The sequence below is a fragment of the Rutilus rutilus genome (genome assembly GCF_951802725.1).
Source record: "Rutilus rutilus genome assembly, chromosome: 10".
Taxonomy (NCBI): domain Eukaryota; kingdom Metazoa; phylum Chordata; class Actinopteri; order Cypriniformes; family Leuciscidae; genus Rutilus; species Rutilus rutilus.
This window is the reverse complement of record NC_140215.1, coordinates 2,188,130-2,214,017: the sequence shown is the minus strand read 5'-3', so window position 1 is coordinate 2,214,017 and position 25,888 is coordinate 2,188,130. Positions and strand designations below refer to the sequence as shown.

At 39.3% G+C, this 25,888-nt stretch overlaps 1 protein-coding gene across 21 annotated transcripts in view; it reads left to right on the top strand.

Moving 5' to 3' along the window:
• The first annotated feature begins 344 nt into the window (after positions 1-344).
• LOC311298409 (R3H domain-containing protein 1-like) overlaps positions 345-25,888 on the top strand; it is a 55,786-nt gene continuing 30,242 nt past the window's right edge. For 8 of the 21 annotated variants that reach the window (XM_084421284.1, XM_084421283.1, XM_084421281.1 and 5 more), the window contains exons 1-4: positions 16,904-17,112; positions 20,151-20,328; positions 22,085-22,268; positions 25,265-25,300. In XM_084421284.1, the coding sequence (XP_084277410.1) occupies positions 22,125-22,268; positions 25,265-25,300 (180 nt within the window). In that variant the 5' untranslated portion in view covers positions 16,904-17,112; positions 20,151-20,328; positions 22,085-22,124. Of the gene's footprint in view, positions 542-16,903; positions 17,113-20,150; positions 20,329-22,084; positions 22,269-25,264; positions 25,301-25,888 lie in introns of those variants that run through there. The other 13 variants (XM_084421290.1, XM_084421289.1, XM_084421285.1 and 10 more) reach the window with 3 other exon arrangements.

Here is a 25,888-nt window from a genome sequence, read left to right as displayed (position 1 = left end):
AACTGAGTGAGCTATATAATGACACTATTGCTTTTACAGCATAATGTACAGCTCATATTTGACTACATATAGGCCTATGCATCATTGATTCTGTTATTTTCCTGAAGCTGCTTTGAAACAATCTGTATCGTATAAAGAGGTAGCTATAGAAATAACTGTGACTTGACAAATTAGGAACACAACAGGCGTGCTGCGGTTATCTACCTCTCCAATTATCCACATACATCACGGGAAAAAATCACACAAATTTGCATAAACATGCCAACACCCACTCAATCTCCACTCATGTGCGTCCTTTCCACAGCTCCTGCTCATATTTATAGAGCCCTTGCGTTAACACCCGCCTCTCATGTCAACACTGTGAAGTGATTGGCTCTCGATCGGAAATAGTCTGCTCTGATTGGACCAAACGAGGTGTCCGTCACCGTGTTCCACGCCGATCTCTTCAGCAGTCGCTCCTTTATTTTTCACAGTAAATGACAACAAACACTCCCAACATATTAGCATTACCGTCCACAAACGACACGCTTTAACGGAACCGGTAAGAATATGTTTATACTTGTTTTCTGTGTAAGTTACTGTTTATAATATGGCCAACGGCTGCATGAGCGGCTGATTAGCAAGTCTGCTAACGCGGTATCTGCATTAGCTGGTTAGTTAAGACAGCTCATTTTAACAAATAATCTGACTGTACTAATCCTTTATATCGTGCGAATAGCTCGGGTTAGTTCATGTTGTGATTTTACTGCTGTTGTAAATAAGTGCGCCATGTGTTTCATTGAAACCGGTGTCTGACTGAACTCAACAGGCCTGTGATTTTAAGTGATTGACATGTCACACGAATACGTATTAACTGATCTGGATCAATAGATTTAATTTTGAGATTACATTTTGGCTTCATAAATGTCAACGTGCTGTCAAATACACATCTTATTATTGGCTGTCTATTAGCAGCACAGCTAACATGCTAACTGTTGTCAGTGAGAAATTCAGTCAGAGTGAATGACAGATTTTAGCAATGCAGTATTTGACTAGATAAGGTTAAATATGGTTTCTGTTTAGTCACAATTGTTTATTCTGCATCTGATTAGCCGTGTACTATGGAAGCCCATTCCCTCCACATGCGAAAAATAGCTTTGTTTTAAAATAATTAGGCTACATATGAAGTCATATTTATGAGATAGTGAGTGTCTTGTGGTCAACGTCCCTCAAACGCCTAATGGATCATAATTGATACTCACATTTAATTCGATTTTTCTAAACAATGATGTATACATAATTAAGTATACCGAAGTTGCTTCAATCAGTGTGTTTAACTTGAAACATTACAATACAAAAGTTAGGCTATTCTTCTGTTAACTTCAGTAATCAGTACATATTTCACAGATTCTTTTTGTGAACCACGACCTGGAGGTGATTTGTTTTCTTTTTCTTTATGATACTAATAGGTCTTTATCTTGGGAAAAAGACTTACTTGGAATCCGACAACAAAAGGCGTTTAGTAGATTGTGTCCAACAGGTTTTTCAACAGTTGATCATGAAATGAATGTATCCGATATAACACAGTAGGCTTTATTGCATTAAGACATTTATATCCAATTTCTTCTGAATGTTTTTATTGGTTATATCACAGTTTGCACTTGCATTTTCCAGTGTTTGGCGACCGTTTCAACAGAAGATTTTGTAATGAGTGGATGAGTTGAACTAGGTGTGTTAAGTAAGGCTGTAGCTGTCAAGTGCACTTAGTAGTGACGTAGAACAATGTACACAGGACACACATCGACTTAAAGCCGATTTGCAAATCTGCCTTCAAACACAAAGGTGCTGTTTAAAACAAGCGAGGGTGCCATTTTAGTTGGAAATATAATTACCATTTGGGAAAGAGAGGAGAAAAGATTCAGTCTAGAGGCATGTGCATGATATTGCTGCAGTCTTATCACATTATAAGTGCTCTTATCAGCAGTATTGTTCTGCGGTGTTCCTCCGTGGCCTGTATCTGTCAGCGGCTGATATTAATAGTGTGCCGGTGATATATGAGCTCTGCTGAAGAGTACTGAACACATGTACTGTAGGTGCACATCACCCCACGGGACCAACTCACCTGAGAGCCGTCGGCCCCGTGAGCCGTCTTCATGAACCGTTCAGAAAAATCCAGAGCCAGAACTGTTTTAATCAGCAGGTTAAGCTCACTGGGATTTGAGGATACGTCCACACTAGCGTTTTCCAAAAGTTTCTCGTCCAAACCTAAACACACTGATGAGGCTGTGTCCGATGTCGCCCCCTTTTACCCTCGTTCACTGTTCCCTGCATTGGTCCGCTAATATAGTTCACTTGAAGGAGTGAATGAAAACAAGTGAGTGGATTCGGACACTGCCGATATAGGCGTGGGCGATCTATCATCTTATAACAAACAATCACGAGCCGAATCACGATCTTCTCAATTTTGAGATACTGTGGAGAATATCCAGACTGGAACAAGCCTATGGACTTTAGTCCGAGATGTGTCAAAATCAATCAAAACCCACAGCCAATCAGAACAGCGTGTGGGCGGAGTCTCGCGGCACCAGAGAGTAATCTTGACGGCACTCGCAAGAGAATGGATAAGCAGCTGCATAATCAAATTCACAAATATTAGGCTACACTGTTTAAACATTATTAAAATACATAGGCTACTGAGTTACTAAAACAATCTTTGTCAAAGAATACACTTGTTTGTTCACAGTTTGAACGTTCTTGTTTCCATTTGTTTAATTCAAGATCTGAGGTGATTTATCCACTGTTGCTTTTACAGCTACAAAGCTGGAGCACTAAATGATATTCAAAGTCACATTACACGCTTTTAACATTAAAGCTGCAGTCCGCAGTTTTTCCTCTTTGTCGCCATCTCTGTTCGAAATCTGCAATTGCAGTTATTCGCGGAATTATCAACTCGGCACGGCACAGCGCGGATGAATCCAGTGTTTAGACGAGAATGTGCGGCTGTCAATCACCGCGCCGTTGTGCATCCTGGCATTCGCAATCACAGATTCTACTTTTTGGAAATATGAACAACATAAGAATTTTCACCGGAAAATGTCGTCTAAACAAGTAACATCCACTTTTGTTCGGACCAACTAAGGGGAAAAAAGCATTGCAGTAAATCGCGCCGATTAAATCTAACGATCGCTTATTATATCATGTCAAACCGTGCAAAAATACTTTGTTCTCAAATTGTTAATGTTAACAACATCAGCATTGCGTGACTACATTTAATGCCCTTCCGATATTATCCTTGTTTTCGCATGGGCCGGTTTCAGTCTCTTTTTTTTTCTCAAGTCCGAAGTCTTTCGCATTTTACGGCGGGTGAATCTCCAGTTGGTGATCGTCGTTTGAACCGTTCTGGATCCGCTAAGATCAAATTGCTAAGTTTAATTATATGAAGTGCTGTGAGAAAAGGCTATAAATCTCCACCTCCAGCATCCTCACACTCACAGCCTTCTAGCCGAGACTCTTCTTTATGTGGACAGATGTGACGGAATAACGCAAAGACATGCTCGAATTTCCCACTGAAATCCACCAGTACCACTGGAGTTAAAAACATTATTACAAGCTAACCGTTTTGAATCGAGCTACGGCAAGCAGAGAGTGTTCAACACTGGCTGGTTATGTACTTGCTCACAAAAATTATTTTGGATAATTTTTAACCCCAAAAAGCTACGGACTGCAGCTTTAAATAAAGCACATAAACAGCACCTGAGATTATCACCGCCACACTTTGTGTTTGTTGTTCCAGCGCGACGTCACAGAAAAATAGAAACCGTTTCTAAAATTGAATCGCCGCGTGTCGCCGTCGCGGCTGGTTAGGACTAGTGGTCGACCGATATATCGCCAAGACCGATACGTTTTTCTGATTGGCCGATGCGTTGGAAGCGGGACTTTTATTTTGACGGCGCTCCGGACTTTTATTTTGACGGGCGAGGCTGAGAACACCCGCGCCTGAGAAGAGAACGGCAGCGCCTGATCACACAGCGCTCACTCACACATTCTCCGTCTTCATTAGTTCACGATCTCTGTCAGTCATATCTAATACTTTGTTAGACAGAACTGGTAAACAAAGAAAGTAAAAGGTATGCGAAAAAGTAAAGTTTTATATTATTTGTTACGGAAAAGGCAAACAATCAGGCTAAAATACTTTCTCATTTGCCATCAACATTCAGCAAATGCGCATCTACGTCATTTAAACAAATCGCTGAATATCTAATAAACATTTAATTTCACAAACCTTGCAGATGTAATCGAATCCAGCTGTGATATCTTGTACATGTGTAGCCTGATAAACGCGTGACTGCGAGCGACGGTGCGAAGTGAGTGAATGCGAACAGAAGATCAGCTTCAGGAGTCGCGATCGAAAAACTTTAAATCCTTCATTTTAAAATATGCTGTGCCATATCCAGTTGCCCACTGTGTCATATTCATATCGGTTTCACTGTGTGCTGGATGTAATATTAGCGTTACCTTGTCTTTATTTGAAAAAATATGATTACCAGTGCGCACAATATTACCAGATTACTAAGTGCCGTTACATGTTTACTTCCTTTTTATTCACATATTCATATATTTTTAAACAATTACTTTATTTGTGAAAAATACTGTAATGGGATTGCAGATTCAAGAAGTTGCCATCTAAAGTATAAGCATGTTTATTTTGAAGATTTGTTGCATAATTTATTTAAAATATTGATTAAAATAAATATAAAGTATATAATAAAAATATCGGCTTTATATCGGCCAAAAACCAATATCGGTCGACCACTAGTTAGGACAAACACTTAGGAGGATTAACATGGAAAATAACCTTTTTACCCGTGACACGGTGTGACACTACATTGGTTTTAACCTCATCCATGATGTATCAGACAAAGATCTGCAGGTGTGTGTCGAATCTCTTGAACGTTTAGCATGTTATTCAATCGATTTCAGACAGTACACAGCGGCTTTGAACTCATCCGGCCCCTGATTTAAGAGTGTGTGTTTTTTCATAGGTGTTGCGTTAAGAGCCGTTGTGCAGTTTGAGACATTAAGCCGTGCTCTGAGTAATGGCCTGACCCGAATCGAGAGCATGTTCGTGAATGGCAACTCGCAGCTTTCTTACAAAGCGTTTTAGACGCAGTCTCCATTAGAGCGTTGATGTGCCTGTCGCTGCATCTCTCTTGACTGTATCATCATGTCGCGTCCCGCCGGTGTTGCCCGTAAAAGCTCTCAGCGCTCGCTCTTTCAACCTTTTAGCATTTAACTCTCGCTTTTTATGCCCCCTCTCTTCTGGCCTTTAGCTACGGAAATGTCCCTGACAGATTTTTCCGTGTTAAAGGAACTGGATCCTTGCCTTTTCTGCATCTTTTCCTCCATCACCCATTAGAGACATTCGTTTCCCCATCTCTGTATATGAAGCGTCTGACACTAGACATTTGTTGAGCTCTTCGTTTGACGCGGCGGGTGGCCGTTTCCATCCACCTCTGTGCAGGTTTAACACCATTACCGGCTCAGCCATCAGTCTTTCTTGTCTTTTGAATGCTCAGGGTATCTAGAGCCATCCATCAATGCAAGCGGGTCATCGAGTCAATTAAGTTTCCACAACATTACAGTTCTGCCTGTGCACTTTGCAGAGGAAAGTGTCTCGTGCGGTTCACCGGCTCAGTTCTCCAACAAAGTTGGGAGGTCTGTAATATTCAGCTGCTCGCATAAACGAAAAAACCTTCTGTTTTCAGATTCGTGAAATTGGCACGAGCTCTGATGTTAGGATGTGCTCGGCGTTCCCACGAGCGGGAAGCGCGTATCCCGCGTAATTGTCCAGGTTCCCTCAGATCCAGGTAGAGGTCGACATGTAGCGCACGGTTGACCTAATTAGAGTGTGTGCCGGCAGAACGCTGGATCCCGTCCCATGGTGCAACGGTGCCCTTCATCGTCATGTGTTGGTGGGGATGGTTGATTTTCTTTCTTTAATTGCTGCAGGCATTTCTCAAGTGATTGAAGTGACATTTCTTTCTCTCTTATGGTCTCTTTCTGCAGGTATTTGCATTTCAAGTCATGATGTACGTCCGATTGTCCTGCTTTATCTTGTGTTGAGTTTTGCATTGAGTTTTTTCTAGCAAAGGTCAATCATGTTGAGAATATTGAGAATTGTAAATGGTCAACCATTTTAGATGGAATGACTGACGGTTTATCTATTATTTTTACCCCCTTCGGATCACGATGGGACACTTTCAAGAAGAGCTGCACAATTAATCATTAAAAGATCGTAATCTTGATTTAAAAACACGCATGTTTGATCTTATTTCTAAATGACAACGATTCGTCTTTGTCTATTAAACCTTTTACTAGTACGATCAGGGCGAACATTTAGATCTGCGTTCTGAGCCAGAGAGATGTGTGTATATATAGTATACATATTAGGGCTGTCACTTTTGAGAAAAACTTCATTTGAACGGATATCAAGCAATATATTCGAATATCAAAAAAAAAACACCGTAACGGAGATTCAATCACAAATTTATTACCAGTCTGACAGTCATAAACAGGACTCAGGCTGTCTGAAAAAAATGTTTGACTTAATGTTTAAAACAGCAGGTTATCAGCTTAATCCATATGAAGTGCCGCTATGCATAGCCAATCACAAAATTAGGCTACATGGGGAAAAAAAGGTGCCGACCGGTTGTGCAGGATAGTATGCAGTCATACAATGTTGGACGCCTGGCGATGCTCTGGCCGTCTGCTGTGTCTCTGACTCCGCTGCCTCATTCGGACGGTAACTCGACAGGTGAGCGCGAAGATTGAGTGTCGAGGATGCGTAAGTAAACTGTTTTTTGCAAATTCGGCAAACTACCGTATCTTTAACGGTTACTTTACCATCTACGGTGTAGAACCCAGAATGTTTCCAGACACTACTTTTTAGATGAGTTGGGGTCGTAGTTGTCCGCTCAGGCTGGCCGTTCTGTGCGTTATCTTCCATTTCCAAAACAGGGTGGCTATTGGCTATTATTCGCTTGATTTGGTCATGGGCCTACGCTACAATACGTTTAGAGCGCCCGCTACTGGATGGGATGGCAAACAATAAAATAAAGACTGTAAAAAATGCGCTACACATGGTACTTTAAAAACCGGATAGGTTGTTTATAGTTCGATTATGGATATTTCAGTCATGTTCGAATGCATATTTGAATATCGAATAAAAAGTGACAGCCCTAATATACATATCATGTATAGATATGAAACCGCTTCGCATACAGTCTTTTCAACCACACACACACAGTATCATAATTTCTGTATTACAATAATTCAAACGATCACAGAATTACTGGATAAGTTTATAGTTCAGATAGCAACCCTAATGTCTACAGTAGTGCTCAAAATAGAGGAAATCACCATTTGAAAGTAACTCGGATGCTTCAAATAATGATTATTTCAATTGCATAGGTGATGATAAAAATGTATTTGTCATTGAATCATTCATTCAAGAGATTCAGGCAAAAATGCTGATTCACACTGTAATGAAGTCTTTATTAGGGATGCACGATATGTCGGCCACCATATCGGTATTGGACGATATATGTTCATATTTAACGTTAACGTTATCGGCCCGACAAGAACATTTGGCCGATATATTAAAGCTGATAAATAATGGATTATTTGCGTACTGTTCGAATTGCTTGAAATATGATTGGAATCACTTCTTAAAAGGAAAATACAGTAAAGGGCAACATGCGCATATAGGCTACAAACAAATATAATAAGAACATTATAATTGTGTGCTTGGGACGTGGGAAGTGACTTTTAATAATAAGACTTGTTTTTGTAATCAGGCTCTCAAAAATTATCGGTTTACCAACATATCGGTTATCGGCTTTCAAACATAAAGAATTATCGGTTAATTATTATCAACAAATAATTAATTCAAATTCAATTCAAATCAGCAATGAACAGAACATTTTGTCTAAACTTCTAGTAAATTGCATGTTTTTTTTTATTTTTATTTTAATTTGTCTATTTAGAATTAGAACAAGTGATTTTCAATTTATTCCGAATCGTGTCGCTCTACTAGGGAGTGCATTATAAAAACAGCTGAGAGTGTGATAGATGGAGCAAGTGTAGCCCTTCATGAATGATTCTGTTGTTTCTCCAGGGCGTAACGTTACGTTCGATTGACACATTGCAGGTGTGACAGCAGAGGTTGGTCTGTTGTGTTCGACTAGCAGGAGAGTTTTCATTCTTGGCCTTCTCATGTCACTTTCACTTTCTTTCTTTCTTTTGAGTTTTGTCAGCAGTTTTTGCACTGCTGTAGTTTTACTCAATAAGAAAAGTGTCTTTGTCCTCCAACAGCCAGAAGTTCATTTTAACCGTTACTAGTCGAGATGCTAATGTGTCCCGCCGTCATCACTGCTTCTCATCACTGCCGTTCTGCATTTTCACAAGACTAAACTTGTGTTATTTGAACATGTTCTGCGTAGATCTTCCTCTGTTTCACAGGTAGAATAGAGGAGATGCTGAAACTTGAACAACCTTCGTTCACAAAATTCTACTCTCCGTTTCTTAAATAATTTGGCTAATTTCATTATGCTTGCTGGTACTAATAATTCATCAGTCCTTTTAGCTCCATTTAAAGGGGTAGTTCACCCAAAATGGAAAATTCTGCCATTTAGTCACCCTCATTTTGTTTTCTTTCAGTTGTCTTGAGGTTTGTTCTAGCGTGTGACGAATGCACGTGTGAGCTTCCGTTCTAGGCAAGAATACAGTGAGTTTTAGTTCATTTTTGTGACACGATGCGATACATGGAGACTAGTGGTCGACCGATATAGTTTTTTTGATGGCCGATGCCGATATCTTAGAGAGCAGGGTGGCCGATGGCCGATATAAAGCCGATATTTATTTATTTATTTATTTATTTATTTTAATAAATTATATTTTAATAAATTATAAATAAATTATTTAAAAAAATCTTTAAAATAAACATGCTTATACTTTCGATGGCAACTTCTTGAATCTGCAAAATTCTTGAATTCTTCTGCCTGTCAAAATAAAAGTCTGGAGCGCCGTCAAAATAAAAGTCCCGCTTCCAACACATCGGCCAATCAGAAAAACATATCGGGCGATGCCGATATATCGGTTGACCACTAATGGAGACCAAGATGGCGGAAAGCGCACACCCTGTTCGCTTTCTTTTTAAAAAAAGCCAAAATATTAAATGTCATGGATGAATATTTACTGACATAGCCTAGATAAATAGCATGGCTGGGTAAAAAATATCGATTTCTTGATTTTAATCGATTCTCATTTTTACGAACCGATATCGATTCTTAAATCCCAAGAATCGATTAGTCATCCTTTTTTCATTTGATGAATGACTGGAACATTGTAGCGCATCCCATCCAATAAATCGCAATAATCTTTGTGCTTGGTTACTACTGATATGAAACAAAGTCTCAGATTTCAAATTACGTCCATTTTCTTATGAAATTCCAAAACATAAATACCGGATTGGCGCTGTGGCGTGAGATCGCTCTGGCTCAGCTCTAGAGAAGCACATGATCTTCTCTTCCGCCTTAATAATACCAGTTACAGCGTGAAATAAACATGAATGAGCATCTGAAAGTGTGTTAAAAGATAGATTACAACTTATCAAAATCCGTATCATGTTTTGGACTCAGTGTGCAAGGTTTCTGTGCGTGACGAATACGAAAAAACGGATACAAAAAATGTCAGACTCGATGTGCAAGGATCTTAATCCTCTTCTAGTCTACTAGGGGTGGGAATTGGCAAAAATGTGACGATTCGATAGTATTGCGATATTTGGGCCACGATTCAATATTGCGATTCTTAACATATTGCGATTCGATTCTGCGATATATTGCGATTCATGTCCCCCATATTATTCAAAGGCATTACAAAAAATTAGGAAAATAAGACTCAACTCACTTCAATGTCACATTTAATTCTGTGAACATTGTCTTCTACACATTAACTGAAGTGCAAAAACTTTGTCCTTGAACATTCAGGACACAGGACCTTATTACAGGACAGGATGTAATTATTCTCTGAATAGGAGACCTCTCACATGAATGGTGAGCTCCCAGCACATATCTTAAATTATTTAAATACAGTAGAATAACTTAAAGCAGACATAATAGAGTAACATAAACCTGAGAATAATCATATAAATAAGAGTAACTTCCAGCTTCAATCAAATTGAGAAAAATACAACAAACATGTGTCCTGCCAGAGTCCAGTCCTGTTGGCTGCAAGGTCATCAACTTTGGTTTCAATTGGGAATATTGGCATTTTTGTTTAGAAAAAGGAGTTGGTCAACATGCCCACACTTTCGATTTGAAAGAAGTCGGAGCGTCGTGTGCAACCGGTTGTGATGGTGAAGCCATTTTCATTTGAATTTGCTGTTGAATGCACGACAACAAAGCAGCGCAACAAGCGCCACCTTGTGGATGTAATGCGCAAATGTAAATTATCAGAGTAAACTCAGAGAATACCAATGGAGAAAACCCGAAAGTAAAACGGATAATTTTATAATTAAATATTGCAATACTTTGCGCTACTGTATTATGGAAGCTTGTTTCCGCCACAAAATAAAAAAAATTTAATGATAATTGCGACTTTTTATCTCACAATTGCGAGTTTACATCTCGCAATTCTGACTTTAATTCTCAGAATTGCGAGATACAAAGTCAGAATTGCGTGAAATAAAGTCAGAATTGCGAGATACAAAGTCAGAATTGCGTGAAATAAAGTCGCAATTGCGTGATATAAAATCAGAATTCTGACTTTTTTTCTCGCAATTGCGACTTTATATCACGCAATTCTGACTTTATAACACGCAATTGCAAGTTTATATCTCGCAATTCTGACATATTTTCTCAGAAATGTGAGATATAAACTCACAATTGTGAGATATAAAGTCCAATTCTAAGGGAAAAAAAAAGACGGATTTTTTTTTTTAACCTCAGAATAGTTTCTCACAATTCTGACTTTATAACACGCAACTGCAACTTTATATCATGCAATTCTGACTTTATATCTCCCAATTGCGTATTATAAAGTCAGAATTTCGTGATATAAAGTCGCAATTGCGAGAAAAAAAGTCAGAATTCTGACTTTATAAGACGCAATTGCGACTTTATTTCACGCAATTCTGACTTTATATCTCGCAATTCTGACTTTATTTCACGCAATTCTGACTTTATTTCACGCAATTCTGACTTTATATCTCGCAATTCTGACTTTATAACACGCAATTGTGACTTTATTTCACGCAATTCTGACTTTATATCTCAAAATTCAAAATAAGCATGGCAGCTCGCGGACAAACCTGGAGATGTGAGGAGCCTGATAGAAATTATTAACGTTATTTTCGAGCTTCATTCTCAAACATTATTGTTTGTCTAAAGTGGTGTAGACAAACTATATAATAAAATATGACCAAAGATACAATCAGCCCACGCAGTCGTCTCTCCATAGTGAACGTCGGCGTGTTTGTCTGTCGGATTTTCCTCTTCTTTGTTTACTTCCGGGAGTTCTGTTGGAATTTTCCCGCACGTTAATTCTGACCAATCGAAGTGCAGTTATGGAAATGCGTTCAAGACGCATCTGGCCAACGAGTGATGTGGATGCTGTCACGTGACTCGTTTTATCAACTCATAAACTGATTCGGACCAGAGCGATCAGTGTATAGTGTGAAAAGAAACCAAAACGCCTGAGAAGTGTAATTTTTCGCCCTTGGTCCGGACCAAATGAACCGAACTACAGATGTGAAAGCACCCAAAGATGAATGAAAGTGTAATGGGTTTTGAATGTGTTTTCATTTTTGAGTGAACAAACCCTGTCACACGTGTGCAGAAGATGCTTAAAAAAAAAGTCCATTCGTTCGTTCAACAAGTCCCACTCGGTCGCATACACGGACTTGAGCTACTGAAGAATAATGCGGCGAGTGAGTCAATCACATCAAATGAAGCAGAATTAGCCCGGATGGAGTAAGTGCCGACGGCCGCCCTCGGCTTCATGCTATCGAACGTTTTCTCAGGCTGTAATTGTCGTGTGACCCGAGGACAGATGCGGGAAGGAGCGGCGGTGGCAGTAAGTGTGCATTAAGCGTCACATCGCCTGCCGTTTTCTGTCCCCACCTGTCCTGTGCTATAGAAGCAGCATGTCACGGTGAAGAGGAACACTGTCGCTGCTCGCTGACACATCCTAAACCAGATCGGCATCTTTCCCCTGCTCTAATGAGGATGGAGAACAGTGTCCGCCGAGCGCTGTCACGTCTCCCGATGAAGGCTCTTCTCCTGCTCGGCCCCCGGGGACCTCATTAGGCTTTTTTTTTTTTTACCGTCTCCATGCAGGAATCACACCGTTCCTTAGGGAAAAATGTAAATAAACGCGTTTGTCACTTAGCTCCCTCCCTGTTTTGCTTTTTCCAGGAAGAGAAATTGCATTGTGAGGCTTAATTAGTAAGCACTGCCATTATGCGTTCTTTATAATGTAAATGAAGCGGCCGAGCACTTGGAACTGTTGTCTCGCAAGCTTTGTGCCAGGTGTTTTCTGGCTGAAAGCTGGCGGTGCTTTTTTCATCCTCGCGCTAAAGAAAAAGACAACTGTACTGTGAAATCGTAGGACGAGCTATAATTATTTGACAGATGATTTTTTTCCCCCTCCTCTCCGATCCACAGCTTTAGCGCTGTGAGTGACGACGCTTACTTTGATTTCCTTTGTTGCGGTCGAGCTTAGAAAAGGGATGATGATTTTCCGAATGCTGTGGCTGTCAAGCGTTGGGATTCTCTTATTCTCTCGTCTCTTTTTTTTTTTTTTTCTCGAGAACTAGATTCCCGGAAATCTAGGAGTTGGAACGGTCATGCATGTAACGGTGGCGGGCGCTTCTCCCGAGGGGGTTAGCGCTTGATTAATATTGAAAATCTATAAGTCTTCCCCCTTAGCGGCAGGTTTTATGAGAGGAAATGTGGAATGATAATCTTGCCCACCTGCTCCCGCCATCCTCACCGGCAGCACGAGCGAGGGATGATGATGAGGGAGATCTGGGAAGGATTATGACTTGGAAATTGACAGTGACGGAGGACGAGGCCGCGGTCCATCCCGGGCTTGAGTTGATTTATTCCGGAGGAACTTTTGCTTGTCTCTCTTTGTCCTGTAAATCTGGCCTGAATCTTGAGCTGTGTGTCAGCCAATCAGATTTAGCATCATCACCTGTCCGTCATGTTTTCAGTGTTAAAATGCTGATTAAATAATATATGAGATTTAAAGTTAAGATATGAACCCTTCAGTTTTTCCCCATGATTCATACATCCACATTTCAGCAAGACTTTTATGCAAGATATTTGGCCAATTATATTGGAATATGAACAACAGAAGTTCCTCCTCCTGTCACTTACGAAATCTAGTGAAATCTATTTTCAAGCGGTGATTTGGTGGGAGGAATTATGTAATTATTATTTGAGTGGCTGGCTGGAATTAATTATAGTATTATAGTGTATAAATGTATTATATACAGTGATTATGTATTACATATGTTTTTTTTTTTTTTTCAAAATGTAAACGACACAAAGTCCTTGAACATGGAAAACAATAGAAGAAATTTTGGAACTAAGCAAAGTTTGATTTATTTTCCACAAAGATAAACGTGTCTATATATATATATATATATATATATATATATATATATATATATATATATATATATATATATATATAATATAATATAATATATTATATATATATATATATATATATATATATATATATATATATATATAATATAATATAATATATTATATATATATATATATATATATATTTATATTATATATTATATTATATATATATATATATATATATATATATATATATTATATTTATATTATATTATATTATATTATATTATATTATATTATATATATATATATATATATATATATATATATATATATATATATATATATATATATATATAAGGGCTGGGATGATACACCTAGCCTATCTCCTGATTTGATACTATCACAATACTTGGGTGCCGATTACGATATGTATTGAGATTTCTTTTTAAGAATTGCAATTGCATAAATATTGCGATTCAATATTACAATGTTATGAGGTTTTGATATATCCGTTCAAGCACAAGAAGACGTGAAAGAGCTCGATTTAGCATTCACAAGCTGTCTGAGAAGCGGCTTTCTAGGCGCGCGCTTCACACAAAACTCCTCACAATATTGAATCGAGTTCTCACAATAGTTAAGCGAATTGATTTATTTTTCCAGCCCTAATACAACTCAGTGTTTTGAGAGGGATGTGGGACGCGAGAGGATGACGGAGACCGTCTCTAGTCTAATATCTTCATGTTTTCTCCCGATGTTTCCAAAGCGATTGTTGTAAAAGGTCTGAAGAGCACATTTTATCTTCTGCAGGTGCGAGATGTTTAGGCCTATTTGTTATTGCACTGCCAGAGAAAGCCAAACTAAATTAACAGTGTGTGTGAAATCTACTATCACAATACTCGGGTGCCGATAGGACATGTATTGTGATTAAAAAAAAAGTTGTTTTTCTACAAGTATTGCGATATTACAATGTGCGATACACTAAACTTGACGCGCCTTACCAAGTCTAACAAGCACAAACTGTGCAAGTGTCTGTCCTACAGCGTTTTCCTACTTTAAAGGACAGAAAGAAACGTTTATAATCCCCTGTGAAAAGGCAAGATTTGTGAAAAGAAACAAGAGATTTCATGTCAGTAACTCTGTATGCGCTCTGACTGTGTGCAGGTGTTGTGCTGAAGCTGTTGCAGGTGCGTTGAGTGTGTGTTTCCCATTATCCTCTCTGTTGCTGTGAATCTCACCTTCCTCCTCTCTAACTGCCCAATCTTGTAAGCTAATGTGTTGAGAAACGTCCGGTTTAGTGACACGAGTCCTCGTCAGTCTCGAAGTCACCGACGCTCACCGGCGCTCACGTGTTAAAGCGAAGAGGGAGCGTCGAGCTCGCCGTGCTGTGTGATGTTGGCTCAGGGTTTTTCTGGAAGGTCACGCCACAGTTGTTGGCAGTTTCTCCGCCCGTGTGCCCTGATGTGTTGACGCTTCTCGCCCACACACACACATCACACACACATCGCTCGCACCTCCGCCTGTCAATCTGACTTCACCACCTGAACACGGGTAATAAACTTGTGCGGCAGCTCAATGACACGCGTGTCAATTTGGGTCGTGTTTTCAGCACCTCATTGTTCCTTTGAGCAATTACAGATACACACCTCAGAACCGAAGATGGAGTGTGTGTGTGCGCGTGTGTGTGTGTGTGCGCTTTCAGGAGAAATCATCAAATATTAACATGTCACAGACGATTTTAAATGCGAGACTCGCGGCTATTTGCTCACGTTTGTCAATAAAACGGTGCACAAATACAGCTCGCATAATGTTTCTCATCATCTTCTCATTATTAGGATATTATGTGCTGCCGCGTTATTACTCGTCGCATTGTTTTTTTCTGAGGACTAATGTAACAGCGTTCAGTGAGCGCACGCTTTCCTGCGACGCAGCTCTGTGGTGCTCCACTGAAAATAGATATTAGTGCCTCCATGTTACGCTGCGGCTGCAGTAATTGTCTGAGAGACACGAGGTGTCCGTTCTTCTGTCTCCGTGCGGGAGCAAATCTTCATCTCCTCTCGTTGAGTAATAGTTCACACACACACACACACACAAATTGAAATAAATTGATTATGGGGTGAAGATTCCTGCGTGCAGTTTATCAGCGGTGCAATTATTTCAGTGCAGTGGAAGTGTAAAGATGTGAGCACATCTAAATGAGAATTTTGGTTTAATTATATGTAAATTACAGTGAGTTTCTTCAGATGGTGTTGTTGGACTCTTTTTCTTTTGTGGCGTTATTACCTTTTTTTATTCTTTTTTTTATGTTGCATATTCATCAGTTATTTATAAGTCTAAAATCAATGTAACGCTCTATTAGAAAACTGTTTGCTGCCATTGCTTCAAAAAATCAATTAATAATCATTGATCAATATTTTTTGACACTCTCATTTGAGAACGAACCTTGAACTGAGTTGTTGAATAATGAATGACACTCGTCTTCTACAGAGCTGAATCCGATTGGTTTCGTAATTGACGAATGTGCAGCATTGAACCGAATTGAATCAACATCGACCTGATTTTACCTGAGCAATGACACTATTGTCTGTTTAGAGCCGCAAAACAAGTCTCATATTTGCTGAAGTTTGGATCATTGATGCTGTTATTTGTCTGTTTATCACGGTGAAGCTGCTTTGAAACGATCCGTATTGTATAAAGCGCTGTCGAAATAAAGCAGACTTGACTCGTTTCGGGTTTGTTGGGAGTGTTTTAGAGCGTTTTATCTGAAAACGACTCGCTAATTAATGCATTTTGAAATATTTGTTGGCTGAGAAACGATCTGTGTTGCATAAAGCGCTATGGAAATAAAGGGTTGTTGGGAGTGTTTTATCACACTCATTTGTGCATTTGAAATATTTGGTGGCGTTTGTGGGCCATTTAATTGAATAGTGCTAATCCTAATGACGGTCCGTGTGCAGACGGCAATTGAAAAGCACCCTACAATTATTGATTAAACCCTCTTGAAATGGATCTGGCATGTGACCCGGCCTCTGTAGACCACCAACCCCTCCCAACAACGCGCTCGGGGGGGTATTTTTGGGGTTGGGGGTGAAGGTAAACCACCCACGTCTCCCCCCCTGACACCTCGGGCTCGGCTGTTTGGCTAATGAAGAGCTCAATTTAGCCAGTGACGTGCCGCGAGCGCAGTCGCGCGCTCTGACTGGCTGAGAGCTAATGACATCACGTTGGCCAGCCGTTGATTTGCCGCTGTCTCTGAGGCTTCGGGCGAGAGTCTCAGCCATGGGCTTCGAGAGTTAGACGCATACAGAGAAGCTCTCGCTGAAGACTGAGACACAGAGAGGAGGAGGAGGAGGAGGAGGAGAAGGAGGAGGAAGAGGAGGAGGCGCTTTAGGGAGCGCAGAAGCCCATGCAGTCTCGGGTAATATGGAAACTAACCCTCTGATCCATGGAAATAATGACAGCGAACATGTGTCAGGTGAGTGTTCGATGCGGACGCACAGGTAACGCGTGAAGATCCAGGTGTTAGAAACTTTGCTCAAGGCAGGAAAAGCAATGCAAACTGTTCGTTTCGGGGTGAATTTGGGGTTTTCTCTGGATAAATGCAGAAATGTGAGTGTAAATGAATGTGAATTTGGGGTTTTCTTTGGATAAATGCAGAAATGTGAGTGTAAATGAATGTGAATTTGGGGTTTTCTCTGGATAAATGCAGAAATGTGAGTGTAAATGAATGTGAATTTGGGGTTTTCTTTGGATAAATGCAGAAATGTGAGTGTAAATGAATATGCTCTAGTTGCTCGAGGTGAATGTGATGCTGAGATCTCGACAAGTCTGTGAAACGTCTCTTCCGATCTCGGTTCATTGCGATGGAGACGTTCTCCAGTTCTCCAGTGTTGTAGTGGATAAAAGCGTGTGCTAAAGGCATAAATGTGAGTGTAAAAGCACATGCTGGAGTTGTTGCTGTCGCGGGGCTCGTTTCAGAGGAGGGGAGTGTGCTTTTGGACCGGAGACGTTCTCCAGTCCGTTGTGTTGTAGAGCTGAGCTGGTGTGTCGGGTGAGGTGAGGACGATCATGTGCTGGTGCGGTTTGTTAATGTATGAGCGCTGCCGTTTACTCTAACAGTTGCTGTGAAGTGCACTTGATCAGTGTGTGATGACTGCTTGTATTTCAGTCTGAAGTTTGGCGTGTGTGTGTTTTACCTGTGATTTCCTCTGTGTGTGTGTGTGGAGATGGGCTTTGTTCGGTTTGTTTCATGTGGTCGTGTAATCGAGCAGATGGAGGTGTTTGATCACACAAGCGGCATCCGAGTGTCCTCGTCCTCTCTGATGAAATCAGATTTATAAATGCATTTAATTTGCACACTTTGTTAAATCTTTTTCTGAATCATATTGTCTTTTCAGAGCTGCTTTACAGCTGAATTTGTCTCATATTTGATGAAGTTTGCATCACTGATCCTGTTATTATCACTGTGAAGCTGCTTCGAAACAGTCCGTACTGTATAAAGCGCTGTAGAAATAAAGCTTTTTTTTTTATTCAAATTAGAATTAGACATTTTTTTTGTCTCGGTTAATATCACGAGACTCTCTCTTCTTTCTCTGTATTTATGTAATAATAAACTGTTTTATACTGTGTTTTTAGGCAGCTGTCAATCATCTGAGCATAATTGACCGAAAAATAATGACTTGCGGAGCAGATGGGGCTCGTATTAATAAGTACGCCGTGGTTATGAATGTATGAAGGAAAAGCTCAATAACAAAAAGCTGTTATTTATCATATGCAATCGTTAATTAAGAGCATAGATTACACCTGATGACGCGTCTGCAAAATGATTAAATGTATATGAATGATTACGATGCACTGCTGGGTTTAAATTCTACATTTACTGTTCATTTTTAGGACAGCCTTTTATATTTTTATATATATTTTTAACATAATTCTCCGTTTTTCAGGGTTTGAGACGTGGCTTATATCGTCAGCCGTCTGTGTTGAACAGTTCACAAACGGCATGTAGAACAAACGGCTTATTTGTCTAAGCTGACAAAATCAATGCATGTGCGGCGCTCGTCTGACAGCAACACCTATGTCTCGTTTGAGGAGTTCAGATTGATAGTGCCATCAAACTGTGTATTTCTCTTTCCCCGTTTCATTTTCCCAATCCTCCTGTCAGCAGTTCCCGGCGCGCTCGACCGTGAGACGTCTCATTCAGACATCGTTTCTGTCTGCTACACACGGGCCTGTTAGCGCCGGATGTGGACTCCGTCCTCAGATGTGCGTCAGCTTGAGGGAAAAATACTGATTTATGGAAATCCAGTCATGTTTTTAAGCCTCTATTAGAGTTTGTAAACTGTTGTGCATTTTACATTCAGTGTGACCAATTCTGTTGCTGGATTTCACGCCTCTCTCTCTCTCTCTCTCTCTCTCTCTCTCTCTCTCTCTCTCTCTCTCTCTCTCTCTCTCTCTCTCTCTCTCTCTCTCTCTCTCTCTCTCTCTCTCTCTCTCTCTCTCTCTCTCTGTCTGTCTCTCTCTCTCTCTCTCTCTCTCTCTCTCTGTCTCTCTGTCTCTGTCTCTGTCTCTGTCTCTCTCTCTGTCTCTCTCTCTCTCTCTCTCTCTCTCTCTCTGTCTCTGTCTCTGTCTCTGTCCTCGTTTTGAAGGTGTGTGTCCGTGCAAGCGTATGGTGTCACCAGATCCTGGCACGCGTCCCTTTCCTCCTCTTTGTCCCCTGTCGAGTCTCCATCTTTCCTGGCGTCCGGTTCGGATAAGAGAACAAGCTGTTTCTCTCCGCGTTACGGCCCAAATGCTGTTCGAGCGCTGCGTTTAAGAAGGGAATATGAGAGTTTGCAGAATTCATTTTGAAGGATGTTTGCGAGTGTTTAGCGCGCCGTCACTCCCACATGCGGCGAACAGACGCAGTGATTTGACAGCTACCTGTGTGTGTGTGTGTGTGTGTGCGCAATGACAACACACACCCTGAGGCTTCAGATCTCATGAATATCAATCAGCCGCGGCCATCAGCCTCTTAAATAATGCAGAAGCGGCGCCTCGCTCGCATTTGGCTGATAAATGCGTTGCGTCGTCAGCGCTCTGCCCCGGCGAGTGTTTGTTTAGCTGCACCCTCTTTCATCTCTGACCTTGTTTTCATGTCGTTTCACTAAAGGTCAAAGTGCATCGCGGGGAAATATTCAAAGCTCTTGTTCAATGATGCTCTGGTCCGTTCTGCGTTAGAGCTCATTCAAAAACCACAAATCAGGGTAACTTTGCAAGCGAATTTTGCATGCATGTTCTGACCCGTCGTTGTTTGCAGGCTGATTTAGTAAGATTATGCCTGAAAAGGGCTTTTTATTTCATTTTGTATCATGTTAATTAAAAAAAAAAATTATAATATGACTTCTTGTATTTGTTTGCTTGGGTTTTATTGTATTTATATGATATTTGTATTTTTGTAATTGAATTTTCGCCATGAGAATAGCCTTAGATGCTGACATGGCATTAAATCAAACCATCTGTCTGTGTTTGCAGGTTCCTGAAGGACATGAGAGGCTTGTTGGCGGCCGGCGCTGTTGTGATCTGGCTGTGGTGCTGGTGAAGAGGACATGGGCCGCCGCTTCAACTCATGCCACAACACGCTCAACAGCGCCACTGAAACGGACCAGGGTTCGGTCTTCACGCCAGGGCGACGTCAACAGGCCGCCATCGGGTAACGGCGTAAACACTCTCGTTTAGCCAAGGTTTTAGTATAAGGAGAAGATCCACCAACATGTTCTTTATCCCTCAAGCATGTTTAACCCAGTGAGAAACCTTTTTTTTTTTATCGAGTTAACTCTTTGAAAGATATTAATGAAACCAAAACTGATTTTAAAAACATGATATAGTTTACTATAAATTAGAGACAGGTGTTTTAGTTTTTTTTTACGCCATGCAATGCTAACAAAATGTAATTTAGTTTTTTTTTCTTTGTTTTCTGCATAAGATCAGTTTCATTACTGCAATCAAACACTAATATTTGAGCTGGTCCTTCAATGGACAGAAAGTAATACTGAAAACTAAAAGCATGACTGATGTGAAATGAATCCTTAATGCACCTTTGAATTTTGCATATGTATGATAAGTACTAAAAATACTATAGTAATGGATTATAGAAACGTAAAAAAAAAATAGCTTTTAGGCAACACACTGGAGCAATTCCTCAAAATCAAACAAATAATTCATACTTAATGAAATTTTAAATCTAATGATGCTTTCTTACTCGATTCTTTCTTTCTTTTTTTCAATGGGTAAAAAAAAAAATAAGCTTTTCTGCGGGCAAAAATGTGTGTTTTAAAACCCCAGGGAAAGAGCTTTCTGCTCATCTATAAAAGTCTTTTATCATTTTAATAGCTGTTTTATAAGCAAGTAACAAGTCGTTTTGATTCAAAGCCGTCCTCGTCGCTCTTTGGGTCGATGTTTTAGCGTGCGGTTTTGATGCTAACGCCGACCGCATTCACAGGTTTCTCCACCATCTGGATGAGGTGTCGTCTCGGTGGGGATTTGGACCGCCGCGCGTGTTAGAAATCTCACTCGGTGCTAACGTGTTAATGAAAGTCTGAGACGGGTGTAATTCTCATTAACTCATTTTGCCCTTCAGATTCTTGTGCAAGACACTCGGCTCATAATTGCTAGAGGTTAATTGGTTTGGGTAACGGCACTCATGCACACCGTCTCCCTTGAGAACTCAACTACGTCATTGAAGACGTCATGCATTTTTTTAAATATAAACTCATGCTTTTTATGCTCATATTGACCAATTTGCAGCAAATGCCTGCGGTTTGTAGTTAAATCATTGAAAAACACAAACGCTTGATTTATATGTGCTTAATAGGGGTGTAACAATATATCGTGGCACTATATATCGCAATACAAAAATGCAGCAATATGTGTTGTGTATAGTTCACCCAAAATGAGAGAGTTTTCAGAGTTTTAGTGTCAGTACTACAATAAACTACTATATATAATGCAGTGGGGGAATATTTGTGTGTCCTGATAATGCCAAATGTCTGATGTTACCAGTAAAAAGTGGCTTACATTATTTTAAATACATCTAGTCGTGAAACAATGCAAGCATATTCATCCAAAATAATTCTGTTTTCAGCTTCAGAATCATGAATATTGTTATTCTGGTGTCTCTATTGTCCTGTGCTTTGGGTTTCCAGCACCAAGTCCAAGCCTGTCCATTTACACACCAGTGTAATATCAAATTTAGCATTTTAATCAACAGTACATTTTTTTTTGTTAACCTTTTATCATATGTCTTGGAGTATCGCAATAATATCAATATGTGACATGAGGGTCTCGTTACACCCCTGATGCTTAATGATAAAGCCACTGATGATATCAGAAGTAGTTTCTTTTATTATTATTATTATTTTTGTATTTTTTTTAGAAATGCATTAAAATAATTCAAGCATGTGTTTTAGGTTCCAGGCTCTTGGTAGACGCTCCAAGTAGCCGTGTCTGATGAGGATGTCTGATACTGTCAGTGAGACTATGAGAGCTCTGGACGAAAACACCTCGACCGCAGCCGACCACGACCTCGACCTCGACGCGTCACAGAGCCAACGCCACCGCGAAAACTGCAGCGACGACAGGACTGAGACGCAGGTAACGTGACGTCACGACAAAAGAGTCTCGCTTGCCTTCAGAGCCTTTCATTTCAGTTCAAGTTCTCAGCTTAAAGAACAAACATCACAAGCTTATTGGAGAGAAACGGATACACTTTACAATAAGGTTCGTTAGTTAACATTAGTTACCTACATTAGTTTACATGATTTATACAGCATTTATGGTTACACTTTATTTTGAGGTGTCCGTGTTACAGTGTAATTATATATTCATTATATAAGTACTTTGATTTGATTTATTAGACAGTAACAAAAAGAAATGCATAACAAGATGCCATCACAGTGACATTATACATTTATCAGAACTGTGGAGGATAACACAAGAAAGTTACAAACTTATTTCCATCGTGGTCCTCGTTGTAGTCTGATAAAGATGGCCAGGCAAGCTTACAGATGACTAAAAGGTACCTTGTACATTGAACCACATCCAAATACAAAATAAAATAAACACAAATACATACACTGCAATAATAAATATTCCTTAAGATCACATACAAAATTAAATCTAATTAGCATTTAGCAACCATTCACCACATGCTCTATTAATATTACTGAGTAATATTAAGCAACTACGGGTAGGATTAGGGTTTGATTGAGGGTTAATTGCATGTAATTATGCATAATTTACTGTGGTAAGTACATGTAACACATGTAACAAGGACACTGCAAAATAAAGTGTTACCAAATTTATTAATCTTTAATGTTAATTTCAATAATGCTTTATTAAAATCTTGTTAACATTAGTTAATGCAAAGATGAACAAATACAGTATCAACTCTAATGTTTAGTTCATGTTAATTAATACATTAACTAATGAACCTTATTATAAAGTGTTACCAAAGTTTTCTCCCAGTCAAAAAGTGTTTGCGAACACTCAAATGAGATGAAGACTAATAATAATGCAATATTATTATAGGTTACGCAATGCTCTGCAGTGATTGGATTTAAATAAACTAGCACATTCAGATGTGCAATTATTGATAGGTTTTTAATTGATCGTTAACCCCCTACAGGCCGTTTGCTGTGATGACATTGTTCTTCGCTCATATCGATCGTTATAGTTCGTTCTGTGCTGCAGAAACGGATTGTCCCTTTGTTTGTACGGAGAGCAAGGGTCAGCAAAACAAACGACCGAAGCGATTGCTCTGTTTAGCCACAGACGCCCTCAGGAGTCGAGCGATCAATCGCCGGGTAATTGTGTTATGAGAAGCGGCAGACATGGACAAACTCTCGGCCGTCTTCAGATATGGTGAAGGTTACAGCGCTCTCTGATACGGCGACACTTCCCTCTTCCCTTTGCGTTTTAATTCCCTCTGCCATCTTTTGAAAAGCGCTAGTGAAAAGAGAGCGGATGACCGAGTCGACAGCCGTGAACGTCCCGCATGTTGCCCGAAGGGACTCAGCGAGGGTCTTCACGGCCATCTGGCTCTTCTCTCGCGGATCTTGGCAGCTCCTGCCCACAATGCAACTCTACCTGTGTGTTTAACTGAGAGCGCAGACGGCCACGTTGCACAGACTCTTCCAGCATCAGTTGTCAGCGAGGCTCTGTGTGGCCGTATGCCAGATTCAGCCTCTCAGGGAATACATTATGTTCAATAGCCAATTAAAGCTGAATAACCATCCGTCATTATTCAGTAAAGACACCCTGTGCTTATTAACAATCGGCCACTTCTGTGTGTTCAGGCTGAGAGAACAATCGAGACAAAAGACATGTGAACAAATGATGTACTGGATCACTGTGTGTGCGTGTGCGTGTGTGTGTGTATGTGTGTCTATATAAATATATTATATTATATTTAAATGTAAATTATATATACTTAATATTAAATGTATGTATATAATTTAAATGTTTTTATATACTTTATATACAATATATTTATATAATATTGAAATGACTTTTAATTTTATTTATATATATATATATATATATATATATATATATATATATGGCATTTTATATCATTATAAACATTATATATTTATTTATGTTTTTAAATTATAGATTTTTTTTATATAATAATTTTATATATAATTGGTAACACTTTAAATTAGGAAACACAAGCACTTTTAATTATATTACATATATAATATTTACATTTAAATTATAAAAAAAATGTATATAATAATTTAAATTTAAATGTAAATGTTTTTTTTTTATATATATATAATGATTTTATGAATTTCCTTCAATAAACTCCTAATTACTGCTTATTTATAGTAAGGTTGTAGTGGTTATGTGTAGGATAAGGCATTAATATGTGCTTTATAAGTGCTAATAAACAGCCAATATCCTATTAATATGCATGCTAATAAGCTTAATACTCAATCTGTGTTCCCTAATCTAAGTGTTACCATATAACATTATATATTTATTTTATTATATATAATTTTTTTATATAATTTTTTTTTTCCAGTGTGTCCATAGTGATTCTGTAATGGGTTTTCATCCTGAGGGATTATATTTCCATTATATTATATTAGCAGAAACCTCAAAGGTATCCTAAAAAGGACATTTCAAGAGCGTGACACTCTTTCTTTCTCGTGTCCAATGAGGGAAGACGTGCAGCTGTAAATCTAATGATGGCTTTTGATTGACACTCCTGCCTTTTATTAATCTAATCGTGTCCAATATATTTGAATGAAAGGTTTTCATAAATCCCAGGACTGGTTTAGTGTTGAATATATTTTTATTTTACGCCAGTGTTCCAGAGAAATAATATTCCTGTGGTCGATCTCAGAAACAAAGTGTATATATATATTTTTTTTCCCTAAATGAATCCATGAGGAGAGGAGAAGCAGTTGCTGGTTCACTCATGTGATGTTTAATAAATAGTTTTTCTGATAAGTGGTTCAGATGAATGTCCGTTTCTCTGTGGCATCTCATGCAGAGCTGAGCTTTTTTGAAGCTTGTGATTTAGAAACATTAATCCCGGTGAGATACACATGCTTCATTGTGTCTCGTTGCCCTCCATACAGCGGCAAATCCCCGGACAAGGCACTAAAAGACCCAAGGTACCGCGTCCTGAGGCATGAGCACGAGTGTTTGCTGCTTCCATCCGTCAGGCGGTTCAGTGTTTGCTGTCGGTCACTGTGTGTTTGTTCATTGTAACGGGCGGCTTGTGTGTTCTGAGGAGCTCGGAGACGTCGCCTTGCACCGCCGTCATGATTTGATCAGTTCTCTGCATGATTCTCATCAGTCTTTCCTGAGGATCATACGTTTGCATTCAGTTTGATGAGGCCGTTTCATAATCAGTGACCCATGTTTGTTATGTTTGCATGGGATTTTTTTTTTTTAAATAAACACTGCCGTTCAAAAGTTTTTGATTGGTACGTTAAAAAAAAAAAAAAAGTTTTTAAAAGAGTCTCTTCTGCTCACCAAGGCTGCATTTATTTGATTAAAAATACAAAAAAAACTGCAATATTGTGAAATATTATTACAATTTAAAACAGCTGTTTTCTATGTGATTTATATAGTAAAATGCAATTTATTCCTGTGATCAAAGCTGAATTTTTAGCATCATTACTCCAGTCTTCAGTGTCACATGATCCTTCAGAAATCATTCTAATATGATGACTTGCTGCTCGAGAAACATTTATGAT